This window comes from Phyllostomus discolor, chromosome 6, assembly GCF_004126475.2.
Source record: "Phyllostomus discolor isolate MPI-MPIP mPhyDis1 chromosome 6, mPhyDis1.pri.v3, whole genome shotgun sequence".
Classification (NCBI taxonomy): Eukaryota; Metazoa; Chordata; class Mammalia; order Chiroptera; family Phyllostomidae; genus Phyllostomus; species Phyllostomus discolor.
The window spans coordinates 89,602,822-89,629,557 of NC_040908.2; the positions used below are offsets into that span (position 1 = coordinate 89,602,822).

The window sequence follows — 26,736 nt, forward strand, 5'->3', positions numbered from 1 at the left end:
CCCAATCCACAGGGATGATTTTTAATGGCCTACTGGGGGGCATAAATGATTTAGGTGACAAAAATACAGACATTCAAGCAAGTATGTGATCAGCATTTCTCTTGGCTGAGTGAACCATCAGGGAAGGAAAAAACTAAGCCCTCTATTAAAGATTTGTCCAATAGACTGGAGAAAACAGGGGACTATGGGAGATTTCTAAAGATTATTGTTATCTATCCAGTTGTTACTACTAGAAACAAAACTGATAAGTATCTTTTTAGCTGGGAGGCTGGGCAGGAGGTTGCCAGGGTTACCAGATGCTAAGTGGAAAAGGGGAGCGTGGGACATCTATAGTAATGTCAACAATAAAAAAAAATAGCAGCTTAGAGTTGGCTGAATGAGTCTATCAAACAACATTTTAAGAGTTATTTTTACGCCCCAACTGACGTGGCTCAGTGGATTGAGTGCCAGATTGTGAACCAAAGGGTCACCAGTTCAATTCCCAGTCGGGGCACATGCTTGGGTTGCTGGCCAGGCCCCCAGTAGGGGGTGTGTGAGGGGCAACCACACACTGATATTTCTCTCCTTCTCTCCCTCCCTTCCCCTCTCTCTAAAAATAATACATAAAATCTTTAAAAAAGAATTATTTTTACTTTAAAAGCATGAAGTTCATAGCCTTACAGAAATTATCCTGTATGTTTGTAAAGCAACCTTCAATGCCTTGCAAATTTTTCATTATAAAACCTCAATTTAAAACTTTCTCAATTGGATGCCCTGCTCAGCCATTGTCACCGAGGGCTGAAGCATGCCTTGGCGACAATGCGTGATACAGTCATTCAAGGATCTGAGCTGAGCCTCAGTTCTCTGTGAACCCTTTGCTCTGGCCATCCTACCCAGTCTCGGGGTTTTGGCAGTTATTTGTAAGCAGGTAACTTCTAAATCTACTTCTCCATCCCATTTTTAAGAATATCTTTGTCTAATATCTTTGGAATCCAACCCTTCTTTTCTATTCCTACTCCCACTGCTTTAGCTGAGGTCCTCTTTCCCTCTCCTACATCAGCATTCCAACACAGTGGTATCCTTGCCACCATCCTTACTCTCCTCTTCCTTATTTACTGCTGCTACCACACTCATCTTTACACTGTTCCATTTCAGCCATATCATGGTCATCCTCAAAAACTCATGCTGACCCCTTATTGCTTACACATGGAGTCCAGGCTCCTCAGCAGAGATTCATAGTCGGGTGTCAGCATTTTTTGCTCTTCATATGCCCTATGCACTAGCCCCGTGTTTCTCAACTCCTTTTTCATTATTGTCCCCGCTAAGGAGCCTTCTGAGGATTTTTGTCTTAATTACCCCCCTCATAAAATATTGTTGCCACCAATATACTGTATATTTATTTATGTACTGTACATATGTTTATGTTCTGTACTTTATATTTAAAAGTAACATGTTTTTACTCTCCAAGAACCAACTTTTGCTCCATTAGGAGTAACATCTTCCTATTGAGAAAGTGTACTCTAAACAAAACAGATCACTTACCAATTCCTGAATATGTCTCTGTATTTTCTAGCTTCCCAGTTCTTGCTCACTTTAGCTATTTTTTTGAAAAATGATGAGAAGATTCTGGACTTCCAGACAAGATGGAGGCATAGGTAGACACACCGTACCTCCACGCACAACCAAGATTGGAACAACAACAATTTAGAGGCAGAATAACACCCAGAACTGACAGAGAATTTATCGGAATGGAAGTCGGACAGCCAAGAAGTTGAAGTAGACCTGTTCATCCAGACTAGTAGGAGGGGCGGAGACGAGTATCCAGGTGCGGGTCACGGCATGGAGAGCGGAGAGAGTTGGGCGTATAAGACAACCAGGGGCGCATAAGGCATCTGGGGCATGCAAGATCACAGTGGCTGGACCCTGAGTATGCAAGCAGCAGCTGGTAGACCCACTGAGGCAGCAATTGTGGAGCAGGGCAGAGCGCGCAACCCAGGATCCCAGAGAAGGGACTGAGGTCCCACGGACAACGGAGCTACCACCATTGTTCCCTCCTGCCCCTGCCCCCACATACAACGTCACAATCTAGAGACGGGGGGCGGGGGTGCCCAGCCCTGGTGAACACCTAAGGCTCTGCCCCTCACCATAACAGGAGCGACCAGACCAAAAAAAAGAGAGAGAGAGAGGGAGAGAGGGAGAGGGAGAGAGAGAGATGGCTCAAACAGAAGAACAAATCAATGCCCCAAGACTCATCCTTTTGAGCAACCAAGAGATAGCTAACCTATCACATGCACAGTTCAAAACACTGGTGATCAGGAAGCTCACAGAATTGGTTGATTTTGGGTGCAAACTAGATGAACAAATGCAGGTTACCATAAAAGAAATGAAGGAAAATTCATAGAGAACCAATAGTGATGGAAAGGAAACTGGGACTCAAAACAATAGAGTGGACCAGAAGGAAGAAAAAAACAACCAAGCAGGAAAGAATGGAGAAATAAGAAATCAAAAAAATGAGAAGAAGCTTAGGAACCTCCAGGACATCTTTAAACGTTCCAACATCCGAATTATAGGGGTACCAGAAGGTGAAGAGGTAGAGCAACAGATTGAGCACGTATTTGAACAAATAATAAAGGAGAACTTCCCCATTCTGGCAAAGGAAATAGACTTCCAAGAAATCCAGGAAGCTCAGAGAGTCCCAAAGAAGTTGGACCCAAGAAGAAACACACCAAGGCACACCATAATTACATTAGCCAAGGTAAAAATGAAGGAGAGAATCCTAGAAGCAGCCAGAGATAAGGGGACAGTCACCTACAAAGGAGTTCCCATCAGACTGTCAGCTGATTTCTCAAAAGAGACCTTACAGGCAAGAAGGGGCTAGAAAGAAGTATTCCAAGTCAGGAAAGACAAGGACCTATATCCCAGATTGCTCTATCCAGAGAAGATTACATTTAGAATGGAAGGGCAGATAAAGTGCTTCTCAGATGAGGTCAAGTTAAAGGAGTTCATCATCACCAAGCCCTTATTTTATGAAATGTGAAAGGGACTTATCTAAGAAAAGAAGATACAGAAAAAACATGTATAGTAAAAGGACAGCAAACTCACAATTATTAACAGCCACACCTAAAGCAAAACCAAAAGAAACTAAGCAAACAACTAGAACAGGAACAGAACCACATTAATGGAGATCACATGGAAGGTTAGCAACAGGGGAATGGGAGGGGGTGAGAGGGGGGAAAGGTACAGAGAATGAATAGCATAGAATGTAGGTTGAAAATAGATGGGGGAAAGTAAGAATAGTATGAGAAATGTAGAAGCTAAAGAACTTATAGGTATGACACATGGACATGAACTAAAGGGGGGATGTGGGTGAGAGAGGGTGTACAGGGTGGAGGGGAGTGAAAGGGGAAATGGGACAACTGTAATAGCATAATCAATAAAATATATTTTTAAAAAAGATTAAAAAGAAAATTGATGAGAAGATTCCTAGAGCATACTTCGGCTACTCCTTTCCTGGAATTGACTCAACATTCCCTATGACCACCCTCCGTGTCTTCCTGACCTTTCATGTTGCAATCCAAATATTCTGCCTTCCCCAATCCACTCTGCTGGAACTAGCTTCTTTCTGTGCTATAATAGAGCTTTCTTTATATCTCTATTATGTTCTTCTTTATAATGTAGTGATTTTGCTATTTGTGTTATCTCTCCCACTGTACTATAAACTTTCTAAAGACAAGGACTAACTTCTTCATAGTGTTTAATGCCTTCATACAGTAGGCACCAGTATATGTTAGTTGAAATCAATTCACTGATACACTGGGGACAGGTTAAAAGCCTACCAGCACCCACATTAAAATAGTTTTATATGCGTGCTGAAAAAATGAATTCACTAATGGGTGGAAAAAATTGACATAGCTCTAGCCAGGTGGCTCAGTTGTTTGGAGTGTCATTCCATACACCAAAAAGTTGTGGGTTCAATTCCCAGTCAGGGCACATACTAGGTTTCAGGATCCATCCCAGGTCAGGGAGCATATGGGAGGCAATTGATCAATGTTTCTGTCTCACATCAATGCCTCTCCCTCTCTCTCTCTCCCTCTCTCTCTCTCTTTCTCTCTCTCTCTCCCCCCACCCCATCTCATCCCTCCCTTTCTCTATAAAATTAATAAACATATCCTCAGGTGAGGATTTAAAAAATGGACATATATAAGACATACCCCTAAATCACCATCATAACACAGAAACTACTTATGAAAAAGTGTGTGTTGTACAACATTGGTGAACTAAATTGGTTCTTGCTTCATAGAAATAACAGACACCCACTGAAAATTATTTGAGTGGCTACCTGCCTAGACATATCTTAAATAATGATGATAAAAGTGAGTGCAGGACCCAGAGGCCAAAATAAAAGTCATTTTTGACATTACGTTTTTGTTACATCACCATTACATCAGAAGTGACCAAATTAAGGATATGAGGCAGGAAAGTTGATCTGACCAAGTTATTTTTGTGTAGGAAGTGAATGAAGACCAAAGAAATGTTTTCTGGAAAAAGCTTTATAATTTTTGAATATATACAATATATGAATATGTTTAGAAAGTTCCATCATATCTTGGAATAACACTTTCCAGGAAAACCTATTTCTGCAGTTTCATAGGATTATATTTTGCTTTAGTCAGAGGATTTAAGTATTTGAAAGTGTCACTTGTATTACTTCTCAGAAACAGCTTATTAAGATGATCAAATCTTATAGAAAACTACAAACAGGTGCTTTCTGTTATTTTTTTGCTCCAGAGCTTTCTTCTTATGCTGTTTCCTTTCTAAAGTCTTAGAACGACTTTTGAGGGTAATCGGATTGGAGGGTGTCTGAAGGCTCGAGGGTGTTCTAAGTCTGCGCTAAATTCAGCTCTCCAGACTGGCCTTCTCACAGAGACATAACGAGATCAGCCCTTTCAGGTCTTTCAAATAGGGTAACTTTTTTCATTCATCCAGTTTAAAGCTCTTATAAGCAATTTGAATTTATACCGGCCCTTTATTGAAAAGGATTAGTCATGAACCTCTTTTCCTTTGCACTCCTACTAGTCAAGCTGAAGTTCTGAGAGCAAACAGCTAAAACAAATACTCTGGAGCCAACTCTTAAGTCTCAGCCTCAATTAACAGCAGCATTCAGCAGGATTGTTAGTTTAACAAACACCGTAGGGGATGGGAAAGAAAAGGGGGAAGGGACGATGTAGGACCCGCCCCTTTGGAATGGGATTGGTTCCCTCTCTCCTTTTAGTCTTGCATCTCAGTTGGATAGGTTGAGGCAAACTTGTCATTAAGGTGGTGTCAAAATGAGCCCCGTAGGTGTGGGCTGTTCCTTAAGTTTGAGGGTTTAGATTTTCAAAGGGGCGGACTTATTATTGGTTATGGGATCAAGTTTTCTCTGTCTTAAAAAATGTCATCGTAACAGGAGGCGCCAAGAAGCTTAAGTGTAGCTAACAACACAGAAAAATGACGAAAGTTCCTCAGGGGTTTGATTTCAGTTTCCTAAACGACGAAGAAGCCAGGAAGATCCTTCAGGTGCTGGAAAGAAATGAAGAGCTACAGAGGGCAGAGAAGGACAGGATCAGGTACAAAACAAATTCTTTCTCTCTTCCCTGGGCCTGCGTCCAGCAGTGGCCCGGGCGAGCGGGGAGGGAGGTGCGGAGTTTTCTCCTGGCACCTGTCTGGGGTCTCCAAAGGAGTGCACCTGGCCGGGTGAAATCTGCAATGAGTTTTTTTCCTTAAGGACTCTGGGTTGCCTAGTTGGTGCTTTCTCCACACACAGCATCTCAGAAGGGCTCGCGAGTGAGTCTCAAGTCCCGCAGGGGTGCGGGTGCGCCCTATCTTCGCCCTCCTGGCGTGCTCTTTGGTGCATTTCCCTAGGAGTGGCTGCCCCACCCCCACTAGGATAGGTGGGTGGGAACCCTGAGCGGGTGTCCAAGCTGGGTTCGGACAAGCCGTTCTGCCTCGCAGTGCTCGATTGTCTGCTGGTCCGTAGCGGGGCGTGTGCCAGACAGGTAAAATGGGACGAGCGCGCTGTGTGGAGTGGAGTCTAGGCCCGTGCACACCCACGTACTTGCATAGTTCCTCCAGATTGTACATCCTCACCCAACATACTCGCCGTTCCAGAGACTTTCTCCACCCAACTCCGACAGTCAGAGAGGCCCTGAAGAGCTGGCTTCTGGTTGGCTGCAAAATGGATCCCACCCCAAGGGCTGGAGCTCCAGAGATTTGCCAAACTGTGTGGAGTAAATCCGGCTGTGGGACTGGGATTCTGGAGTTGCTGGAGATGCTGTGGGGAAGTTGCTTGGGAATTTCACCCTTGACCTTACTATGCAGTGTTGTAGTTACCAGGGAATGGAATCAAGAGTTTACTGCTTGGGATGTAAATTAACCAGTTTTTTTTTTTTTTTCTACTGGGGAAGTGTGGTTAAATCCTGGAATGAATTCAAGGGACTTTCTCACCAGTTCTGTAGTAGACCCTCTAAAGCCTTATCCAGGTGACTGTGGAAGAGAATTCAGGGCATCTCTCTCAGACCAAATGTGGCATCAACTGGGATTTAGAAAGCTATTATATTTGTGAGTAATGTTTTTGTTGTTGGTCATGATGGTGATGATTTGGGTTCTAGGTTTCTACCTCTTTCCAATGATCCCACTGCCCACCCAGCGATACTCCACATAGGGAAACCCTAGCTGGTCTTTGAAAAAGCAGTTAGAATATATCAGACCTTAAGCCCTGTCTTCTCCACTAGACCTGGCTCTTGTGGGGAGAAGTGAATAATTGAAGTTTGAGGATGTGTATTTCACACCATCATATTCTGCCTTTAGAAAAATATACCCCATCCTCTCCTCAAACAGTGTAAAACATGAACACAGTTTGTCCACACCCACATGCATGTACACACAGATATGTACATGCACTATACACAGGCACACCCAACCTGAAAAGAACTTTAGAACTGCATGCAGTTTGTCTTCAACACATTCCAAAAGGAACAAGAAACTGTGGTGTCTCTCAGTGTGTGTTCTTGGAAGCACTTCTTGTCTCTGCAGAGGATGGGGCTTCTTGAGTGATCAGATATATGTTTGGGGAAATTGAGGGGAGAATTAGGAACAATCAGAAGGGAGGAAAGCTTGCATTTTGAATGTTATCAATGTGGCTTCTCATGAACTATATAGTCTTAGAAGCAGCGCTTTTTATTTTAATTTTCATTTGAGGGAATTTTGACTTTTTACAGTTGACCTGATGCTTGCCTTGTGCTTCTTCTATGTCAGGGTTTGGCGCACACATCAGCTGACTTTACTGGGAAGTGGAACTACACATAGGTGGCAAAGGCCGTGGGCTGGGCCTTAGCAGAAGGCTACAACACGTTTTCTGACTTCAGGGTACTCATATCCTAATTGGAACACCAATAGAAAAAGCCATGATGCTAAGACAAAATTAATACTCTTAATGATCAAACTATTAAAAATAATTACTCCCCCAAATTTTAAAAGTGTCACCACTTAAATATAAAAGTAATTTAAGGAAAGTAGACACTTGGCCCAAATATTCAAGGAAACTATTTCTAGTCTAACAGATTATTTTCCCTGGTTGATTCCTGGGCCCCACTATCAAATACCTGTCACCACATAGCAGTCTGCATGGGATTGTTCTGCTTGCTGACTCCTGTGCATCAGTTTTAATAGCAGGTAATGGCATGCAGAAAACACCTGAGATAATGTGTCAACTTGGCTGCCTCTTTTGCTTATTTTCTTGATATGTATGATCATCATATTTTCCAAATCAAAAGCCAGAACATGTGACTTATTATTCAAGAGTATTATTTGAGACTCTGGGAGGCCTTTTTACTACATTGAGAAACAGCCTCAAGATCTCTTGGTTAGGATAATAAGGGACCGAATGGGGAAGTTTGGAAAGTTTGCTGGATGAGGGACAACTTATGAGTTCAGTTATATCTATGCTATGCTTGAGAAGTCTACAAGACAACCAAGAAGAAATATTTTAGAGTTAGAAAAATAGAGCTATAGTGTCATGTGGGGCCATATATGTCCAGAGATGGATGTTTAAATGCATGAGAATAGTTGAGTTCACCATGCAGGAGACTACAGTCCCGTTCATAACAGTGCTCCTGAACACACAGAACTTTCCAATGGTCTTCCCTCATTGGTACCAGACCTCATCTGGATCCAGCTCACTGACAAAGTATTTGCATTAAATATTATAATGTTTCTAATATATAAAGTTTATTCAAATTTTTAAGAAAAACACTAAGATTCAAACTGATAGGCAAAAGATAGAAACAAATCATTCATGCTAGAAGATATCCAAATAGTAAACAAAACAGGAAAATACTCACCCTCACAGTAATGAAGAAATGGAAATTGAAGTAACCTCAAGATACCATGTTGCACCTTTAAAAATAACATAAGAAAAATTATTGTGGAGTTTGAGTGAAAGGGGTAGATTCAGCATATTGTTAGTGATACTGTAAACAGAATACAATCCTTTTGGTGCACTATACCACAGTACCTATGAAGATATGCCTTCCCCTTGACCCATTCACCCAATTCCTGAATAGTTTTCATTAGTAGTAGGTTGAGGTAGAGAGGATGGTCACACCAACATTCATTAAGTCCTGCCTTCTTATATAATAATAGTAATTACTATGATAATAATAACAGTATTTATTGGTCCCTTACTGTACACCAGGGACTGTACTAAACATGTTATATGTATACAGTTAATTAATCCTCCCAATAACCTCATTAAATACACACTTTAATTTGCATCTCACAGAGAAGGAAACAACTTACAAATATTGAGTATCTTATCCAAGTTAAGCAGCAGAGCCAGAATTGAAACCCATTCTATCTCAAAACTATTTTACCCATCAGCATAGAATAATCCTCACAACCATCACTTGGGATGAGTGTCATTATTAACTTTGTATAGAAGAGAAACCGAAATTTAGCAAGGTTAAGAGACTGTACCAAGGTCACACAGTTCATAAGTGGCAGCACTAGAACGTGAATCTAAATCTGTCTGGCTCCAGCCCTGGCTGGTGTAGCTCAGTGGATTGAACACTACGGGCCTGCAAACCAAAGGGTTGCAGTTCAATTCCCAGTCAGGGCATATGCCTGGGTTGCAGGCCAGGTCCCCAGCAGGGGGCACGTGAGAGGCAACCACACATTGATGTTTCTCTCTCCCTCTCTCTCTCCTTCCCTTCCCCTCTCTCTAAAACTAAATAAATAAACTCTTTAAGAATTTTAAATAAATAAATAAATAAATCTGTCTGGCTCCAAAGCCTATATTTTTCCACTATACCATATTTCCTCCTGAGAAAATAATTTAGTAGAGAAAAAACAAGACATAGAGTCTCAGATATCTATTTTAGTAATACCCATAATAGCTAAACAGTGGGAAATTTCAAATCTAAATCTCCAACAGAGCACCGTCATTACAAAGGGCAATTATGAAGAGATAATTATATCTTACCCAATGTGATATTTTAGTTCTATACTGCTGACTACCTTGTTGTTGTATAGACACCTCAAACGTTTCATGGGTACAACTGGGGAAATGCAAGTATGACAATGTTCTGTGAAAAAGCAGAACACAAAATAGTGTCTATGTTGTAATTGCACTTTCTTCAGGACATCAGTGATGTGTACCACAACTGGAAGAAAAATGGGCAAAAATCTGTGCTGCTCCTTTAGATTAATCTCTAAGGCTTGATACAGCTTCTGGTACATGGTGAATGTTCAGTGAATGTTTACGCAGGCGAAATCCTGCCTTGACAGCTGGGAGAGGCAGTTTCCTGAACACTGCCAAGGTGGGAAGTCAGACCTGGGGGAGAGGACGTATGGCAAGCCAGGCAGGAATTAATCCTGGGCACATGCCACCTGAGGAGCCTCTGAGAAGGCAGAGGGGAAAGGTAAAGGATTTCATGTCCCAGAGGGCAGGGGACAGCAGGGATGGGCAAGGAGCTTGCATGTAATTGGCCTCCAATAAATACTTAAAGGAATTAATAACGTACACTGGCTGAAGTGAGAGACTTCTGCAGTTTGGAGCCTTTCTCCCCATCTCTAACTCTGTTTTCCCTTCCTCTAGACTTCAAACATCCTCTGCCCAACCAGACAAGATTTTTCCTTCCTTTGAACCATGTAACACACTGTAATCTCCACATTATATTTATCTGTTGTGTGAGTGTAAGATTGGTGCTATAGAAATATTTTCAGAGTCAGTTAAAGAGGTAGAAATTGCCACTTAAAACCCAGTCTGACAGTTCTGCTTCTTGCTTGATTGTGGAAAGGATTTTTTCCTGGAAGTATTCTCTTAGGCATGAATTCCCAGGCCTTGCACAGTCTGTTGTTCTAGCCACAGAGAAGAAAGATGGCCGAGGATTTGAATCACAATTTATTGATTCTGAAAACTGTCTTGGGAAAATATAACTACCTACCTATCACCCCCACTTCCACCCCCCACCCTACCCACCTCCATCTCATAAATGTAACTGAAATGGAAAGTACTAAGAGATTGTAGCCACTAGTCAGCTCACAAAAGAGATGTCAATAAATCAAAAATGTTTACATACAAGATATTACGGAGCCTAAAGTAATCAAGTTGAAAAATGGCATGTCTAGATTTGGACTACCTTTGCTCAATGGCAAGTCTGCAGTTTAGGAGGGTTTTTCCAGAATTTGGTTGTTTGTGAATGATTTACACTAGTGTCCTCAGTCCTCAGAGGGACTGTGTAAATCAAAGCCGTGAAGTGGTTGGTAGCCAGTGAAAAAGCTACAGCAGCCTGCAGAGATTAAAAGCCAGATACACAAGTTTCTTGTCTCTCCTAAGCTTTCTGCTTGCTCCCTCCTCTTCCAGCCTGTGAAGTCTGCCTCTGGCTAAGAGATAGACTTTCAAGAAACATCAGATGCCAGACACTGTTGGCCCTGAAGACATAGCAGAAAATAAAAAATGGATTCTGCCCCAGATGGCTTCAGCCTATGAAGTTTTTTGGTTGGTGGTAAATCCTGCAAGATGAAAGTGTTAATATGAAAGTATACAGCTTGTCCTCAAGGAGTTCTGTGTGGCCTGGAGAAGGGATGATGAGAACCACCTGGCCATCACAGGAGTCTCCTAGAGGCTTGAGTGTTCTATAATGATTAGTGTCATGGATCTCTGAGGTGTCTGTACTTCCCAATGATATCCAATTTAGTCAATTCTTTTAAACCAAAGGGAGATCTTTCTCTCAGACACATTCTCCTGCCTATTTATTCCTACAGGTTGGGCTCCATAGGCAACACAGGTGGAACTACTATAATATCTTAAGGTTGGGCAAAGTGTTCTTTTTAGGCTTTGTGATATTATAACTCTACTAAATATTTTGTTTGTTTTTATCCTCATCCTAATCTGATAAGGCAAGCATTTTTATCTTTTACAAAAGCTAATAACAACAACTGTAATAATAGCTAATACTTGTTGAGCACTTGCCTCCAACTGTGGATCAAACTTGCAATGTAGGTATGTACCCTAACAGTAGATCGAACCCGCAAACTTTTGCTGCATAGGACAACACTCCAGTCAGCTGAGTCACCTGGCCAGGGCCTCTGTGATAAACTAGTTATGTGCATTATCTCTTTCAATTCACAACAACTTAATGAGTTAAGGGATTTTAAAAATCTCCATTCTACAGAGGAAGCTTAGAGAAGATAAGTAACTTGATTGAGATAATGCTGCTAGGAAGTATTGGATTTGTGGGCTCCATTGACACTTAATCTCTGTACCTCCCACCATGAAGTACAAAGAGTCAAAGTGATTATTCTCACTTTGCCCCTCTAGCTTGTAACAGAACCAACACTGACCTCATTTCACTTTAAAACTCTTGCTATTTCCACTGACCATAAAATAATTAAAAATATGATGACCATTTCTTTTGATAATAAAGAAATGCAAAAATGTTTGTCTTTTAACCTTTATAAATAAGACTTTAAAAATAATTTGTTCTAAAAATACCCAAATATTCATCTGCTCTTTTCTTTATAATGTTTTATATATTAGTAATATTAATGTATTTGTAACTCAGCTGGTTTCTGTATATCAATCCTGAATTCCTTATAGTCAAGGATTGACTAAGGGATGGAGCGAGGGCCTCACATACCTAGTAGGTACTCAAGTCCTAATTAAATGAACCTTAACTTACTTCTGTGAGGAAATACAAAGTAAGGAAATGAAAGACTTCCTTACAAAGTAAGGAAAAGGAGAAACCACATGAAGGACAAACAAGTTCAGGTTAAGGTTAGCCAGAAAATATTTTTCTTCGTGTTACCATACTTTGCTCTCAAAACCAAGAACCAGCTTGCTAAGAGCCTAGCTGTGGCAATTCGAGTGTTTTTCTGCAGTTATTTGCACAGGCTGTGATATTTGAGAGCCACAGGCTCACCTTCATCAACTTCTGAGGAATGTTTCCTTATTGGCATTGCCAATGGCCCTATTTAAAGGTTGTGCTTAAAATATCACCTTAGCTTACCAGAGGCACCAGCTTCCTCATTCCATGTGTGTTAGACTTTCCAATAATGAAAGAGGAAAATGGGAGCTACAGTGGCCAAATTCCCCATTCCCCAAAGAAATGTGTTTTATATTTATATGAAGTTTGCCTTGGTTTCAACTTTAAAACAATGCATTTGACAGCAGTTGAGGGAGGAAGAGGGCTGCAGGGAGGTTGGGGGTGGATACTGACCTGGCAAGCACTTCTCTGCTCTCCAGATCTGCTCTCCAGGTGTCAGCAGGGGGCCCTGCTTTCTCTGAAGACACCTGGGAAGAATCTGTTCCAGGCATCTCTCCTAGCTTCTGGCAGTTCCTTGGCTGTGGCAATGTACCCCCAGTCTTCACATAACACTCTCCCTGTGTGGGTGTCTGTGTCCAAATTTCCCTTTTTTATAAGGACACCAGTCCTGTTGGGTTAGAGCCCATACTGATGACCTCATTTTAAGTTGATTACTTCTGTAAACACCCTGTCTCCAAATAAATTCATATTTAGAGGAACTGGGGGGTAGGATTCCAATATATATATTAAATATTTATCTGGAGGATACAGTTTAACCTTTAGGAGTAAGGTTGGTTCAATAGTTAAAATAAATTACTGCAAGCCATTATATCAATAGTCTAAAGAAGAAAAACACATGATCACATCAATTGATGTGAAAAAAGTATTTAATAGAATCCAACATGCATTCATAATAAAAATTTTCAGCAAGGAGGAAATGGAACCCGATCAAATTCATCTACAAAATGACTTACAGCCAACATTGCACCAATGGTGAAAGACTAAATGCTTTCCCCCAAGATCAGAAACAAGGCAATCTCACTCCTACTCATTGAGGTCCTCACAAGTGTTAGGCAAGGTAAAGAAATAAAAGGCATACATATCAGAAAGGAAGAAGTAAAACTGTTCCTATGACTATCTGCAAAGAAAATCCCCCAAGAAAATCTACTAAAAAAACCCCTAGAACTAATCAGTAAACTTAGCAAGGTAGTAGAATACAAAATCAATACACAAAAATCTACTGTGTTTCCACATAAGAGCTATGAACAATTAGAAATCTGAATTTTAAATTTTTATGGAAAACAAAAGAACTGAATAGACAAAACGATTTTGAAAAAGAAGAGTAAAATTGGAAGACTCACACTACTTGATTTTAAGACTTCCTATAAAGTTAAGGTAGTACAGTGCTTGTAGAGGGAAAAATATATAGATTAATGGAACAGAATTTAGTCCAGAAAGAGATCCCAAAAATGTAGCCAACTGATTTTATAAAAGGTAGAAAGGCAATTCAAGGAAGGTTAGACCTTTCAACAAGTGGTGTTAGGATAAGGGGGCACAAGGCTAGAAACATTTTCATCACCCCAAAATAAAACACATTAAATAATGACTCTCCATTCCTGCCTTTCCCCAATTGCTGGTTATTACCAATCTGCTTTCTGTCTCTATGGATTTACCTATTCTGGATGTTTCCTATAAATGGAATCATATGAACGTAACCTTTCAGTGTGCTTTACTTAGCATAATGCTTTTGAGGTTACCCACCTTGCAGCATGGTTTTGTTCTTTTTTTTATGATTGAATGATATTCTATTGTATGTAGGTACCACAATTTGTTTATCCATTCTTCTGCTGATGAACATTTGGGTTGTTTCCATCTTTTGGCTACTGTGTATAGTGCTGCCACTAACATTCATTTACAGGATTTGAGTTTTCTTTGGGTATATACGCAGGAGTGGAATTACTGTGACATTTGGTAATTCTGTTTCACTCTTTAGGAACCAGTAAACTACCCATATTCACTTTATACATGTGTGGTTATATTGTGTATATTTTTATTTATTTATGTAATATCTAACATAAAAATAATCTTTCAAACTGACTTACAGTCAACATTATTTGTGGCTGCATACTATATTCTACTGTTTATATTTTATAATTTAGTTAACCATTCCAGTAGTTTAGCTTTGATTTTTTATGATTTCTTTCTTTTGCTTTGTATTGCTATGCTAAGTAACCTGTGACAAACCTTTGTGTTTACATCCTTAATTCAACTTCATTTATCTCCTTAAGGTAAAATCCACAAAGTGAAATCATTAGTTTATAATGCAAGTATTTTCTAAATTCTTGTTACCAAATTGCTTTCCAAAATATGTTCTACCAAACTGCACCTTACCTGGCCACACGGGAGGCCTCCTATTCTACCATACCCTTCTCAACACCTGGTGGTTTTATTGCTTTTTAAAAATCTTTACTTACTAATTTTGTAGGCAAAAGGTTCTTATACTTTAATTTCTAACAATGGTTATAATGACCTTGAACTTTTCTCATATGTTTACTATTCATTTACATTTCATGATTTATGAATTGCCTATTCATATCTTTGCCCATTTATGTTTAAAGATTTGTATTTGGAATGCTTCTTGTCACAAATAACAGTTAAACCATGGCTTTTACAAATTGGGGACAAACTTTTCTGACATAAAAAGACCTCTGGAAGTAGGCCATTGCAAGCTGGTTTAGTGGCTTAGGCATGTCAGCATGGTATATTTGGCGATGCAAGACATCTGCAGCCCCTCGGAACATCACATCTATGTTCAAGGCAAGAAGAGAGGGGACAGGGTTGAGCCAACTGCATCTGTCCCTCTTATCTCTGAAGTAATAGCTTCCCCAGGTGCCATCCCAATAGATTTCCCTTTATTTTTCATTGACCAGAACCAGGTCATAAGGCTACCCTTGCCTGCAAGGGAATCGAGAAATAAAGGAATGAATTCACATGTTAGGCTTAGACCAACCATGATCCGCCCCCTGGAACTGAACACTTTGGTGCCCAAGACAAAAGCAGGAAGGAGAGGAGCCTGGAGGGAGTGGATTCTAGAATGCACCCAACACTGACACAGAGGCTCAATGTGTGTTTTTTTCTCTTATTGGTCTGTATGTTTCCTTATACACTAAGGAAACTGACTTTTGTCCTGTTGACTACAATATATTTTCTAGTTTTCAGTTGTATGTAACTTCTCTTTCTCTGAAAATAGAAGGGTTTTTTCCCTATTTTTTCTGTAATAAAATGTACCAGGTTTTAAAGATTTTGGGAGGTTTATAAGATTAAAAAGTTTTCCCATCTAGAGATTAGATCAACATTCACCTCCAGTTTCTAAAATATTTAAATATTTTTAAATTTTTTATTGATCCAATATATATTTATCTATAATGTTTACAGATAACATAAGGTATAGATAATTATATAAATTACTTTTTCAAATAGCTAAGAAATTGTCCTGGTACTATTTAATTCTACCTGCTTCTAAGGCCCATGATTATTCCTTTTAGAGAAAGACCTTTGAACAACCAAACAATGACGACAAAGAGCTGATGAGGCAAATGCTACAGCATCAGCTTTCATGAAACCTAAGAAGGAAGTTGTACAGAAAGGCTTTTTGTACAGAGAAATGTGATTATTTGGTATACATATATAATTGCACGTAGTTAATGGATCATGTTTCCATTTCCTTCTTCCCACGTCGTATGCCAGGTGGCAAACCCAATGGAGGGTAGACCATCCATCTTGATATCTCCATCAGGGGACTTGGTTGTCATTTAGATCTGGTTCTTTTGCTATTCAAACTAATGCCCTGTTGGTGTGGTATAAGTTTTTAATGTATAACAGAATTAATGTGCTTTAAGAATTACTTAGTCACAAAGATAAGCAATTAACAAGATTACTAGACATACAAACAAGCAAAATAAATGCCTCACATGTCAATTTAATGTTTACTCTCACAGGGGAATTGGGAAAGCTCTTTAGGAGACCATTGTCTGCATATCAATCAAGGTCCCACCAGGAAAACAGAAACTACTTATTATTTTTTCAAAAAAAGAATGCATCGCAATGAATCGGTTACATGGTAATAACAAGAGGCAGAGAAACAATTGGGACAGTGAACAAACCAGAGATTGACAGCAGCAGGAAGCCTGGAGTGTGCTGGTAGCAGGCTCCGCTGGAGAAAAAGTCTTGATTTGTAGCATGGGCCAATTTGAAGCTAGCGATAGTTTAACAACCAGCTTGCAAAATTCCTAAATGTTTAACAACCTGCTCTTGTGAGTCAGTACGAGCCAGCTCTAGCACACCACTGGATGGAAAGGAAAAGGGAGCAGGTGGTGTTATCCAAGCCCACAGGCTGGGATCCCCTAAGAGAAACTGGCTGAGGATTTGGAGATGTGGGAGAGACGATCACTGCCAAGAAGTTCTACACAAGACAGGGGAGGAGGACAGACACTCTGGCTTTTCCCTTCTTGCCCTCCAGTCTCTTGGCAGTACCTGACTGCAGACAGCTGGAAGCAGTTGACCAGGACTTGGAGCCTGAGAAATGCAGCTCTAGAGGTGTCTCCCAGCAGGGCAGAGCAGAGCAGGGGAAAGACAATTTCTTGTCCTCTTCTTTTCTCTTCCATCCTGTTGTCCTTTTTCATCATCCTTTAGATTCTACATTTTCTCACTGCCTTATATTGCTAAGGCTGTGCTTTCCTGCCAGAAAATTCTCCTGAGTTTTCCTTCCCTTTATCCTACACTGCTGGTCATGCCCATTCTATGCTCTTTTACAGCTTCTCTTTTGCTTCTTCACCTTTATGGGGTTGTTCTGTTATGTTCTTGCTTTTTTGTGCTATTCCTTCTCCCCACCTTTCTGGATATTCTCCTATGTAGTCTCCATCATGCTCGGGTGAGCCAGGGTTTTGTGTCACTCAGGGCACTCAGGGAAAGTCACTCAGGGAAAGTCACTGAGGGCACCATTGGTGGAGAGCTTTGCAGAAAGGATGCACATGGACTGAAACTGGAATTTGAAGGACTTGGGGAATCAAGATGGCTTGAGGGAACAACTACTCACTCAGCTTGCATATCACAGCCCACACTGTCCTCCCAGGGTGCCTTTGATTTCTTCTCATGGTATTGCTGCATTCTTCAATTGGCCAATTCATTCATGTGGTCCAGATTCTGATGCTCATGGCTGTCTGTGCCAGGTCACCTGATGCATCTCTGGCCCACCTGTGGTTGGGCTGCCCTGGAGTCAGGCATCCAATCTGTAGCACTGCATGGGGGCTGGGTTTTCTAAGCAGTGACTACAACCTGTCCAACTCATCTAAAGGTGATGTAATGGCGTGGCAGGCACTGGGATTTACCTGTCCCAGATGGGGTTGCACTGGCCTTCACATACGTACTCTGCTTCTCCCCTTTCTGTGCCTACCTGTGCACTAGGATACATTTGGTGTGTTTTCCTGCCTTCAGTGATTACAGGTTTTGGCCCACAGACTCTGCTGAGACAGAGATTCTCAAACCTGGCTGAAATGACCACTGTCATTCCACTGTCATTAGGGAACTCTCAAAACCACCAATGCCAGGCCCCACTATACATTCCTGCTTAATTGGTCTGTGATCAGGTTTGGCATGGGTATTTTTTATAAGCTCCCCAGATGATCCTAAAGTGCGCTGAGGGATCCCATCCTGGCTGCCTGAACATGAGTTTCCATGCCTTTCCATGAGTTTAGGGATGGTTGATTTCTCAGGAAACCCTGTGGTTTGGCAGGGAAAAGCTTATGCCTCACACAAATGTAATATACCTTGTTTTTAGTACTTTCCCACTTTAAAATTGCTTTGTAGGATCAAAAGGACCTTCTGTCCCTGGAGCTATTTAGTCTGGCAACTAGAAGAATTGCTTTTTACTTTTTGTTGTTTTTATTTTGTTTTATTGCCCACTAAGTATGTGTTACTCATAAACACAAGTGCTGTAACATCCCTGAGCTGATTAGATCAGGACTGGTGAATTTACTTCCTTAAACCCAACTATAATCATGGTTTCTTCACACTGGCTGTTGAGTGGTTATGTTCAATGTGAAAAAACAGGAAATAGCTCAAGAAAGGCAACATGGAAGGTCAGAGAGTTTCTGAAAGGCTAAAGCGGCCTGATTTCAATCCAAATTGGCCAAAAGAAAGAGGAATTAGGTCTCGATCTCTCTCTCTCTTTCTCTCTCTCTATCTCTCTCCTGATTCAGGAATACTTGACTGGTAACTTATTAAATATATGTAATACTTATATGTAAACCTACCATGCTCACTTGATCCCCTCTAATATCTTTCAAGGTAGATATTATTATCCTCCTTTTTTCAAGATGAGATATGATCTTTATATTTCTCTTTTCCCAAAGAGCCTTAAGACCATAGTAACACCCAGGTGTGGACCTGGGACTAGAACACAGGATTCCAACTGTCCCTTGTGGCACTCGTGCAGCATGGCCTGTGGCTCTACAGGTGAAGTGATCCAGACACAGGGCAATGGACCTGTGTGCAAACGTGTAGGTTCAAAGGGAAGTTAATACCTTAGCTTTAAGGGAGTTAAATAGCAACGAGTGATTGGGCAGAGGTAGTGTTACAGAACCCTGCCAGTGCTGTTCCGGAACAGCTGTGGGGTTCGATTGTCTGCCGCCAAGAAGTGTGACTCCCAATGCAAGAGTTTGATGAAAAAGGAAAGGGTTGTTTGTTTAAAGGTTGTACAGATTTAGAATGATGGCAGATTTCTGCTGTTAAGTCCCGTTCCCTTTAAAACACCCCAAAACACATAATCCTGCCCCCAAACCAGGCCAGCTTCAGAATGCACCACTCGGAGGCACCATCTTTCAGAAAAGCAGAAGTCTGCAACTCAGCATTCATGGCAGGAACCCCCTCCCTGCTGTCAGTGGGCTTGCTGCTCCCCAGACCCTCAGTGAATGTCCTAGAGGTGCTGCTGTGATACAGGTCGGAGGGACCATGGGGCAGAAGGACCTTAAAGACAGAATCCTCAGAGGCTTCCAAACAACCTGAGGAACAATTTGTGGGTTTTAATTAAATGCCCTAAACAGCTAGCATTTTAATTTAAATTGTGTTAGTGCCCAGAGGGCAACACAAGTTTTTTGGTTTGTTTGTTTTGTCTTTTATTTTTAGGCCTTTTGGGCCTTTTAGGCCTTTTGTCTTTTATTTTTAGGCCTTTAAATGGAACTTTTTACAGCCTATTTTAAAAATGGTCATCATGTATTTTACTTGTAGCTGTCTTCCTTTCTTCCAGATGCTGTTTAGGTATATAAAAATGACTTTTGGGACTATGCATATTTGAATGTAGGTCTAAGTTGTTGGCTGAATCACTGCATTTGCACTTGAGCTTGCACTTTGCAGTTCCCCTTCAGAATCACCAAAGGCCAAGTTAAGAACTCGGCTTGCTGAAAATTGTCCCCTGAGCGTATTGGTGCTTCACTCCTCAGAACAGAAAGCACTGGGACTCAGCTGCTCAGGACTTCTGAAAATGACCTTTCCCATGGAGAATATGTCAGGGAGGGGCTAGCCTCTGGTCTGCTACTTGCTGGTGCCTCTTCCTCCTTAAAGATATGTGTCTTCCCTATTCTCAGCCAACCCCAAACCCGCACCCATGCATTCTTAGTTATAGGTTACGCTATAGCACCGGCTCCACTGAAGGCAACTGGAAGACCAATAAATTAGGTCATGTCTGTCCACAGATGTTTAATTGCTTTGCCAATGTCATCCAGGCAAAGCTCTTAAAAAGGTTTATGAGTAACATATTCCCTCCAGGGTAGCTATCTCCACCTTCAAAGCCACACTGGACCCACCCTCACCTAGTTCTACCTAGCACTGTACACACCCAGTTTTACTGAGCTCTGGCTCCAGTTTCTTCCCCAGCTTTGCTTCACTTCCCCCAGGTGTCAACTTGCAACACCTCTTCCGGGGTCTCTTAAGGCGAGGGGGATCATGGGAACAAAGTGATATATAAATGTCATTTTTTATTAGAAACAGCTTGCATGTGCCTAAAAAACAAGTGGTGTCAATGCCACAATTTCCAAACAGTGCTCTAAAACAACAATTACGGTTTGATTATTAAAGTGACTAAAATGCTTTTCTGCTCTCAGTTCATCTCTGAGGGCTAAAGGCACACAGGTGGCAAGTTCCTAAGGATGGAAATTTCTACGCTTGTAGGGGCCTGTGTTTCTTGGGAAGGTAAGCCAGGTCTCCCATACTCCTTGGGCTTGAATCTGCCTTCTTTCCCGGGAGGCAGGTAGTCATCAGTCAACTATCAAAATTAAGTGTTGGGAGGAGCTTCGCCATTTCACCTCTTTCTTGTGGAGCTGCCAGATATGATGAGCTTCTCCACTTGCAGCATTACACAATCATCTTTGGACCCTTTGGCCTTGGACCCTCCTCACAGCACCTCACAGCATCTCACAGCATCATGGGTCAGAGGCTGTGTGCTTCTGTTTTCCTCTTTAGAGCAAGAGCTCCACAGGATAGAATTTTTGTTTTTCTCTATCATGATTTAACAACATTTCTTTTAAACATCAAACACTCATTCATTCAGCAGATATATTGAGATCCTACTGTGAACCTAGTACCAGAGATACAAAAAATGCTCTGTACAATCCCTCAGTGTAGTGAGGGAGATGGATTTAAAAAGAGTACATTCACCAAAATGTAACAGATGTTAAGAAAGTTATGCACAGGGATACAGAGGTCATTTAACTCTACATGAGGTATTAGGGAAGGCTTGCTGGAGGATATGATGCCTGAACTAAGTCTTGAAGGAGGTGTGGGGTGAATAAAGATGGGAAGGGCATTCCAAGTGGAGTGAACAGTGTTAGGTAAGGCACAACAATATGAAAGACTAAGGTGGAGCAGTGGGTATCACTAGAAGACAAAGTGAGAGGCAGTGATGGACAGGGGAGAGCCTGATACAAACTGGAGGCTAAGCAGAGCTGTTGAGATACTTAGAGCAACATAGTGACAACATCAGCTTTGCTTCTTAGGTGGGCAGCTCTGGGTAAAGGGTTAAGCCTGTGTTTTAAAATACATATATATGTTTAGGGACCTTAGCTGGAGATGAAGAGAAGGGAATCAATTCAAGAAATATATAGAAAGTAAAATTAGCAGGACTTGGTGGCTGCTTGGCTGAAGGAGGGAGAAAGAGTTCATGTGAAGTCTGGTTCTGGCTTTGATGATTTTGGCATTTGACCTACTGTTTACACTGAAACTGGTGAATTCAAGTGAACTCTACACTTTGAGTCCAAAGTGAATGAGGTAATATTTCTGAATATTAATGGTATCAATTCCCATCAACTTCTGAATATTTAGATACATTATCTCTTGACAAATGTGGTTTCTTGGCAATTAAGTTCAAGTCTTAGACCTGTGACCAGGATTGGGGGTGAAGAGAACAGTGGGCAGATTTCAAAGCAGAATTCTGGCAAGGGAGAAACTTGTTCCGAGAAGCTGAAAGTATCAGAGGGACTGATTGGCCCACAGAGACACCACCTGGGCAAGCTGAGGTGAACAGCCTGCCAGATGGCAGGTGCTCAGCCAGTCAGAGCAACTGCAGATGGTTTCATTTCCTCCCTTTCAGGTTTGGAATTAGGTAACAGCTTTAGCTCTCTCTTTTTCTAAGCAAAAATAAGTAGGACCAACTGATCATTGAAACACCCTTTTCCCCCTTAAAAAGAAAGAAAAAAACCAAGACATTCCAAGTGGCTGCTTCTCTCTGTCAAGTAGCAGCAAGCCAGCTTTTCAGCAGTACCCTCCTCTTGGGACCAGGGTCAGCAGCAGTGTTTCCCCTTCAGCAAGTTAGGGATCCTCTCTCTTTGCTGTGCCCTGCTTAGGGCACTGGAGATCTGGGTTCAGAAGCTTGTCCGGTGTCACTGAGGACAGAGGCAAAGCCATCATTCTACCTAGCACCCACCAGGTAAGCTGCTGTGCACCGAGATGAAGCCCTTGGCAGATTGTTTGATTCTGCTATCCTAGAATTTGCTTGAATATGTTGAATGCACACTTCTGGGTTCAAAGCAGCAAGGCTGAGAATCTTATCTTCAGCAAGCATAATGATAAATGAAAAAGTACCCCTTTCCAAGTTTATCATGATGGGAGTTAAATAAATTCCAGCTTCTTTGGGGGACTAACATTAGGGATATTTTCATTTGTTTTAAAATAAGAGATACTTGACAAATTTTTTTGAAGTTCTAACTATTTGTATGGGCTATACAATCTGCTATGATAAATGCAAAGTGTAGAGCTCAAGAAATTGATAATCTATTTGGATGGATAAGGCATGAAAATTTAATATTATTATAAGGCTGCACATGAGTGGCATAGACAGTAGGTTCTTAGAGTGAAAAAAGATGGATAGAAAGTGAAATTATTAGGAAAGTCTTCAGAAAGAGGCTGGCCTTGAAGGGTAATTGGATGTAGATAAGTGGAAGATGAATAAGGGGAGAATTGTAAAGGGGTGCAGAGAATAAGACCCTTGAAAACAGGAGAACAACTCCCACAACCCTTGACTGGAGAAAGGAAGGAATGGATGGTACAGCATTTGAGATACATTGCATAACAATGGCAAGTTAGTAGCGTGCAGTCCTGAAGAGAGGAGGGCTGACGCCCAGGGTGAATTGTGTGCCTCACTCAGTGTGAGAATGCTCAGGGACTCCTGACATAGCCTGGGGGAAGGGGTGGAGTTGGGGGGAGGCTCAGACAGCACCTGCAGGAGAAGCAGAGGTTGGATGACCACCCATGTATTGCTGGGAACTTTTGCACTGACTAAAGATGGCAGCCAAAAGAAGGCAAAAGACTGGGGAACTGGCAAAACTGGCACACCATAGAGGGTGCCAGATATGAGGTCACACAGGAAGTTCCAACCTGATCCTTTAAATAAGGGTGGGCTGAAAGAGAAGAGGACTGCCATGAGGTTTGGAGTAAGAGAGGTCAGTGGGGAGGTCTGAAAGCCAGAGAGGAAGGGACCCACAGGGAGGGCAATGAGAGAAGATCTGACTGGAGAAGGTGGCAGAGCTGACAGAGCTGTGCAGGACCTGCCTAGCCACCTGGATTTGTCAGGGATGCTTGGAGCCGAACTGTGACCAGGAATGCTGAGCTACAGACTTCTGCTTTTCTGAAAAATGGTACCTCTGAGTGGCATATTATGAAATTGGCCTGGTTTAGCAAAGAGAGGCAGGACTACATGTTTTTGGTGTTTTTAAAGGTAATGGGACTTAATGGCAGAAATATGCCATTATTCTAAATTTGTATAACCTTTATTTTTAAGTATTTTTATTGATTATGCTATTACAGTTTTCCCAATTTCCCCCATTTATCACCTCTCTGCCCTGTCCCCCAACCCTCCAGCATCCCCCTACCTTAGTTCATGTCCATTGGTTGTACATATAAGTTCTTTGAGTCCTCTGTTTCCTATACCATTTTTATCTCTCCCTGTCTATATTATGCCTACTAATTGTGCATCTTCTTCCCTGTACCTTTCCCCTGTGTTCTTCCCCTCCCACTCCCCACTGAAATCGCTCTATGTGATGTCCATTTCTCTGATTCTGTTCCTGTTCCAGTTGTTTGCTTAGTTTTTGTTTTCATTGTTTTTCTTTTCTTTTAGGTTCATTTGTTGATAGTTGTGAGTCTGTTGTCATTTTACTGTTCATATTTTTTATCTTCTTTTTCTTAGCTAAGTCCCTTTAGCCTTTCATATAATAATGGCTTGGTGATAATGAACTCCTTTAACTTGACCTTATCTGGGAAGCACTTGATCTGCCCTTCCATTCTAAATGAAAGCTTTGCTGTATAGAGCTATCTTGGGTGTAGGTCCTTGCCTTCCTTGACTTCAAATACTCCTTTCCAGCCCCTTCTTGCCTGTAAGGTCTCTTTTGAGAAAGACTCATTGTTATCCTCCTTTTGGTTGTTCGAGGAAGCAAAGGGTTTCTAGGTACATTTCCTCCTTGGCCAGAACTCTGCAATTATTCTAAATTTGTATAACCTTTAAGTAAACAACCCCTTTCCCTTTTCACCAAACTCTTGCATCAGGACTTTTTACTCCTTGGGGTCAGGCACTCAAACCCCACAGCTATTCCAGAACAGCACTGGTGGGGTTCTGTAACAGAATGACTTGCAGTTTTGGCTTGTGAACACTTTCATTGAACCAATTCTATATAACACAGTTACTGAACTTTAATTAATACTTAAAATATGTAAATCTCTTTGGAAAGGCCATTTATGTCAATATTGGGAACTAAGGGCCTTTGAACAAAGATTTGTGTGTGTTTGTTTATTGTGCATAACTGCTGGCTTGCTAGAGCATTCCATCATACCTAATTCCTTCCCTCCCACTCCCAGGAATCTGTTCACCTTCAGTGACTCCCACTAAAAGTCCACTAATTTTTAACAACATTGTGCATAGAGAATGACATTTATGTTAACTGTTTTTTTATTCTGTAAATGATAAATAGTAGAACAGCAGAAAATCATTTCTAATAAAATAGAAGTTAACTATGTGTTCAAGGATTATGTGGTAGCTTTCTCCACATCTCAGGCTTTTACTTGAATCTGCTGAATCAGGGAGCAATCTCCCAGCGTGTTGGTGTTTGTGTGGGTGACAGGCATGAAGCCAACAAAAAGAAATCTTTAGCTTCTCCCCTCCAAGCTCTGTTCTTTACATGAAAGCATAGGAAACCTCCAGAAGACTTGCACAATCTTAGCATTGAGCCTTCTCCTCGGTACTGTGTGTGTGCATCTATCAAGGAACTGAGAGGTTTCAGAGTTTTAGGGATTCTTATTTACAACGCAATGACACAGGTTGGCAATGAAAATATTAATAGATAATAGTTGCTTGCCATCAGTAAATTTGGATGGTTTCTCTTGATGGAAGGCCAGCAAATAAAAACTTCTTATAACCACTTAAAACAAGTAAAACAGAAACAAACTATGGGGAAGGAAAAATAATTTTCCTTCTAAGTTCTTCTACTTGGTTTCATAATCAAATTGACATGAGACAGATTAACAGGGGAAAATAACCAAATTATTGCATATGAACATATACCAGAGGATAAAGGCAAGGAGCTAAGGACAGGGGAAGGTTGTGGTTTCTGATTTCAAAGGGCAGGAGGGCAATTCACATGGAGATGAAAAGCAAATGTTTGGTGAACAAATGTTTTCTGGGCCATCTTTAAGAATGGGATCATAGAGGACTTGGAGAAAAGGGGCCTTGCTAGGTTCTTTCTTACGACTAGTTCGCATTAAGCCATAGTTACAGGTCATGATGGCTCCCTTCCTGGAGCCAGTCCTCTATCTAAATAATTTAGATTGTTAGAGGAAAGGTCAAAGGTTTTTCCTGAGTCTTTCATTTCTTAAAAATAACCAGCTTAAAACAGTCAATATCCCCCAAAAGGCATACTCTGCTTCCCTGAAAACAAAACCAAGTCGTTCACTATTTCCTTTGCTCAGATTACTCTCTGCCTATGATGGCCTTCACCCGTTCCCTCTGCCCCAAACCCCCAAAAGTATTTACTTTCCTTTTTTAAAAATATTTTATTGTTATTCTATTACAGTTTTTGCCAATTTTCCCCCTTTTCCCTCCTTTGCCCAGTCCACCCCTGCTCCCATAGTTATTCCCCACCCTGTTGTTCATGTCCATGGGTCATTCATACATGTTCCTTGGCAAGTCCTTTCCTCTTCTTTCCACCCTTATTCCCCTCAGCCACCTCTGGTCACTGTCAGCCTGTTCCATGGTTCCATGCCTCTGGTTCTATTTTGCATATTGGTTTATTTTGTTCATTAGGACCCTCTTACAGGGGAGATCATATGATATTTGTCTTTCACTGGCTTATTTCATTTAGCATAATATTCTCCAGTTACTATCCATGCTGTCACAAATGGTAGAAGTTCTGTCTTTCTGCTGCACAGTATTCCATTGTGTAAATGTACCGTAGTTTTTTGATCCACTCATTTACTGATGGGCATTTAGGCTGTTTTTAGCACTTGGCTATTGTAAATAGTACTGCTATGAACAAAGAGGTACACAAGTTCTTTTGAAATGGTAGTTCAGGATTCTTAGTGTATAATACCAGTCAAAAGGCAGTTCCATTTTTAGTTTTTTGAGGAAATTCCATACTGTTTTCCACAGTGGCTACACCAGTGTGCATTCCCACCAACAGTGCACTAGGGTTCCCTTTTCTCCTCATGCTCCCCAGCACTTGTTTGTTGATTTGTTTACGATGGCCATTCTGACTGGTGTGAAGTGGTATCTCATTGTGGTTTTAATTTGAATCTCTATGATGGCTAGTAATGTTGAGCACCTTTCATATGTCTGTGGGCAATCCGCCTTGGAGAAGTGTCTGCTAAGGTCCTTTGCCTATTT

The 26,736-nt window shown here is 41.2% G+C and overlaps 1 protein-coding gene and 1 long non-coding RNA gene across 3 annotated transcripts in view; one reads left to right on the forward strand and one right to left on the reverse strand.

Moving 5' to 3' along the window:
* Positions 1–4,748: 4,748 nt before the first annotated feature.
* Positions 4,749–25,307, reverse strand: LOC118501212. The gene is made up of 3 exons (XR_004903829.1): positions 24,801–25,307; positions 12,329–12,332; positions 4,749–4,761 (listed from the first exon to the last, which is right to left on the reverse strand). It is a non-coding gene; the product is annotated as an uncharacterized LOC118501212 (long non-coding RNA).
* The window catches only part of EXPH5 (exophilin 5), an 80,848-nt gene continuing 59,345 nt past the window's right edge, over positions 5,234–26,736 (forward strand). For both annotated transcript variants that reach the window (XM_036028601.1, XM_036028602.1), the window contains exon 1: positions 5,234–5,585. In XM_036028601.1, coding sequence (XP_035884494.1) covers positions 5,467–5,585 — 119 coding nt within the window. In that variant the 5' untranslated portion in view covers positions 5,234–5,466. The remainder of the gene's footprint in view (positions 5,586–26,736) is intronic.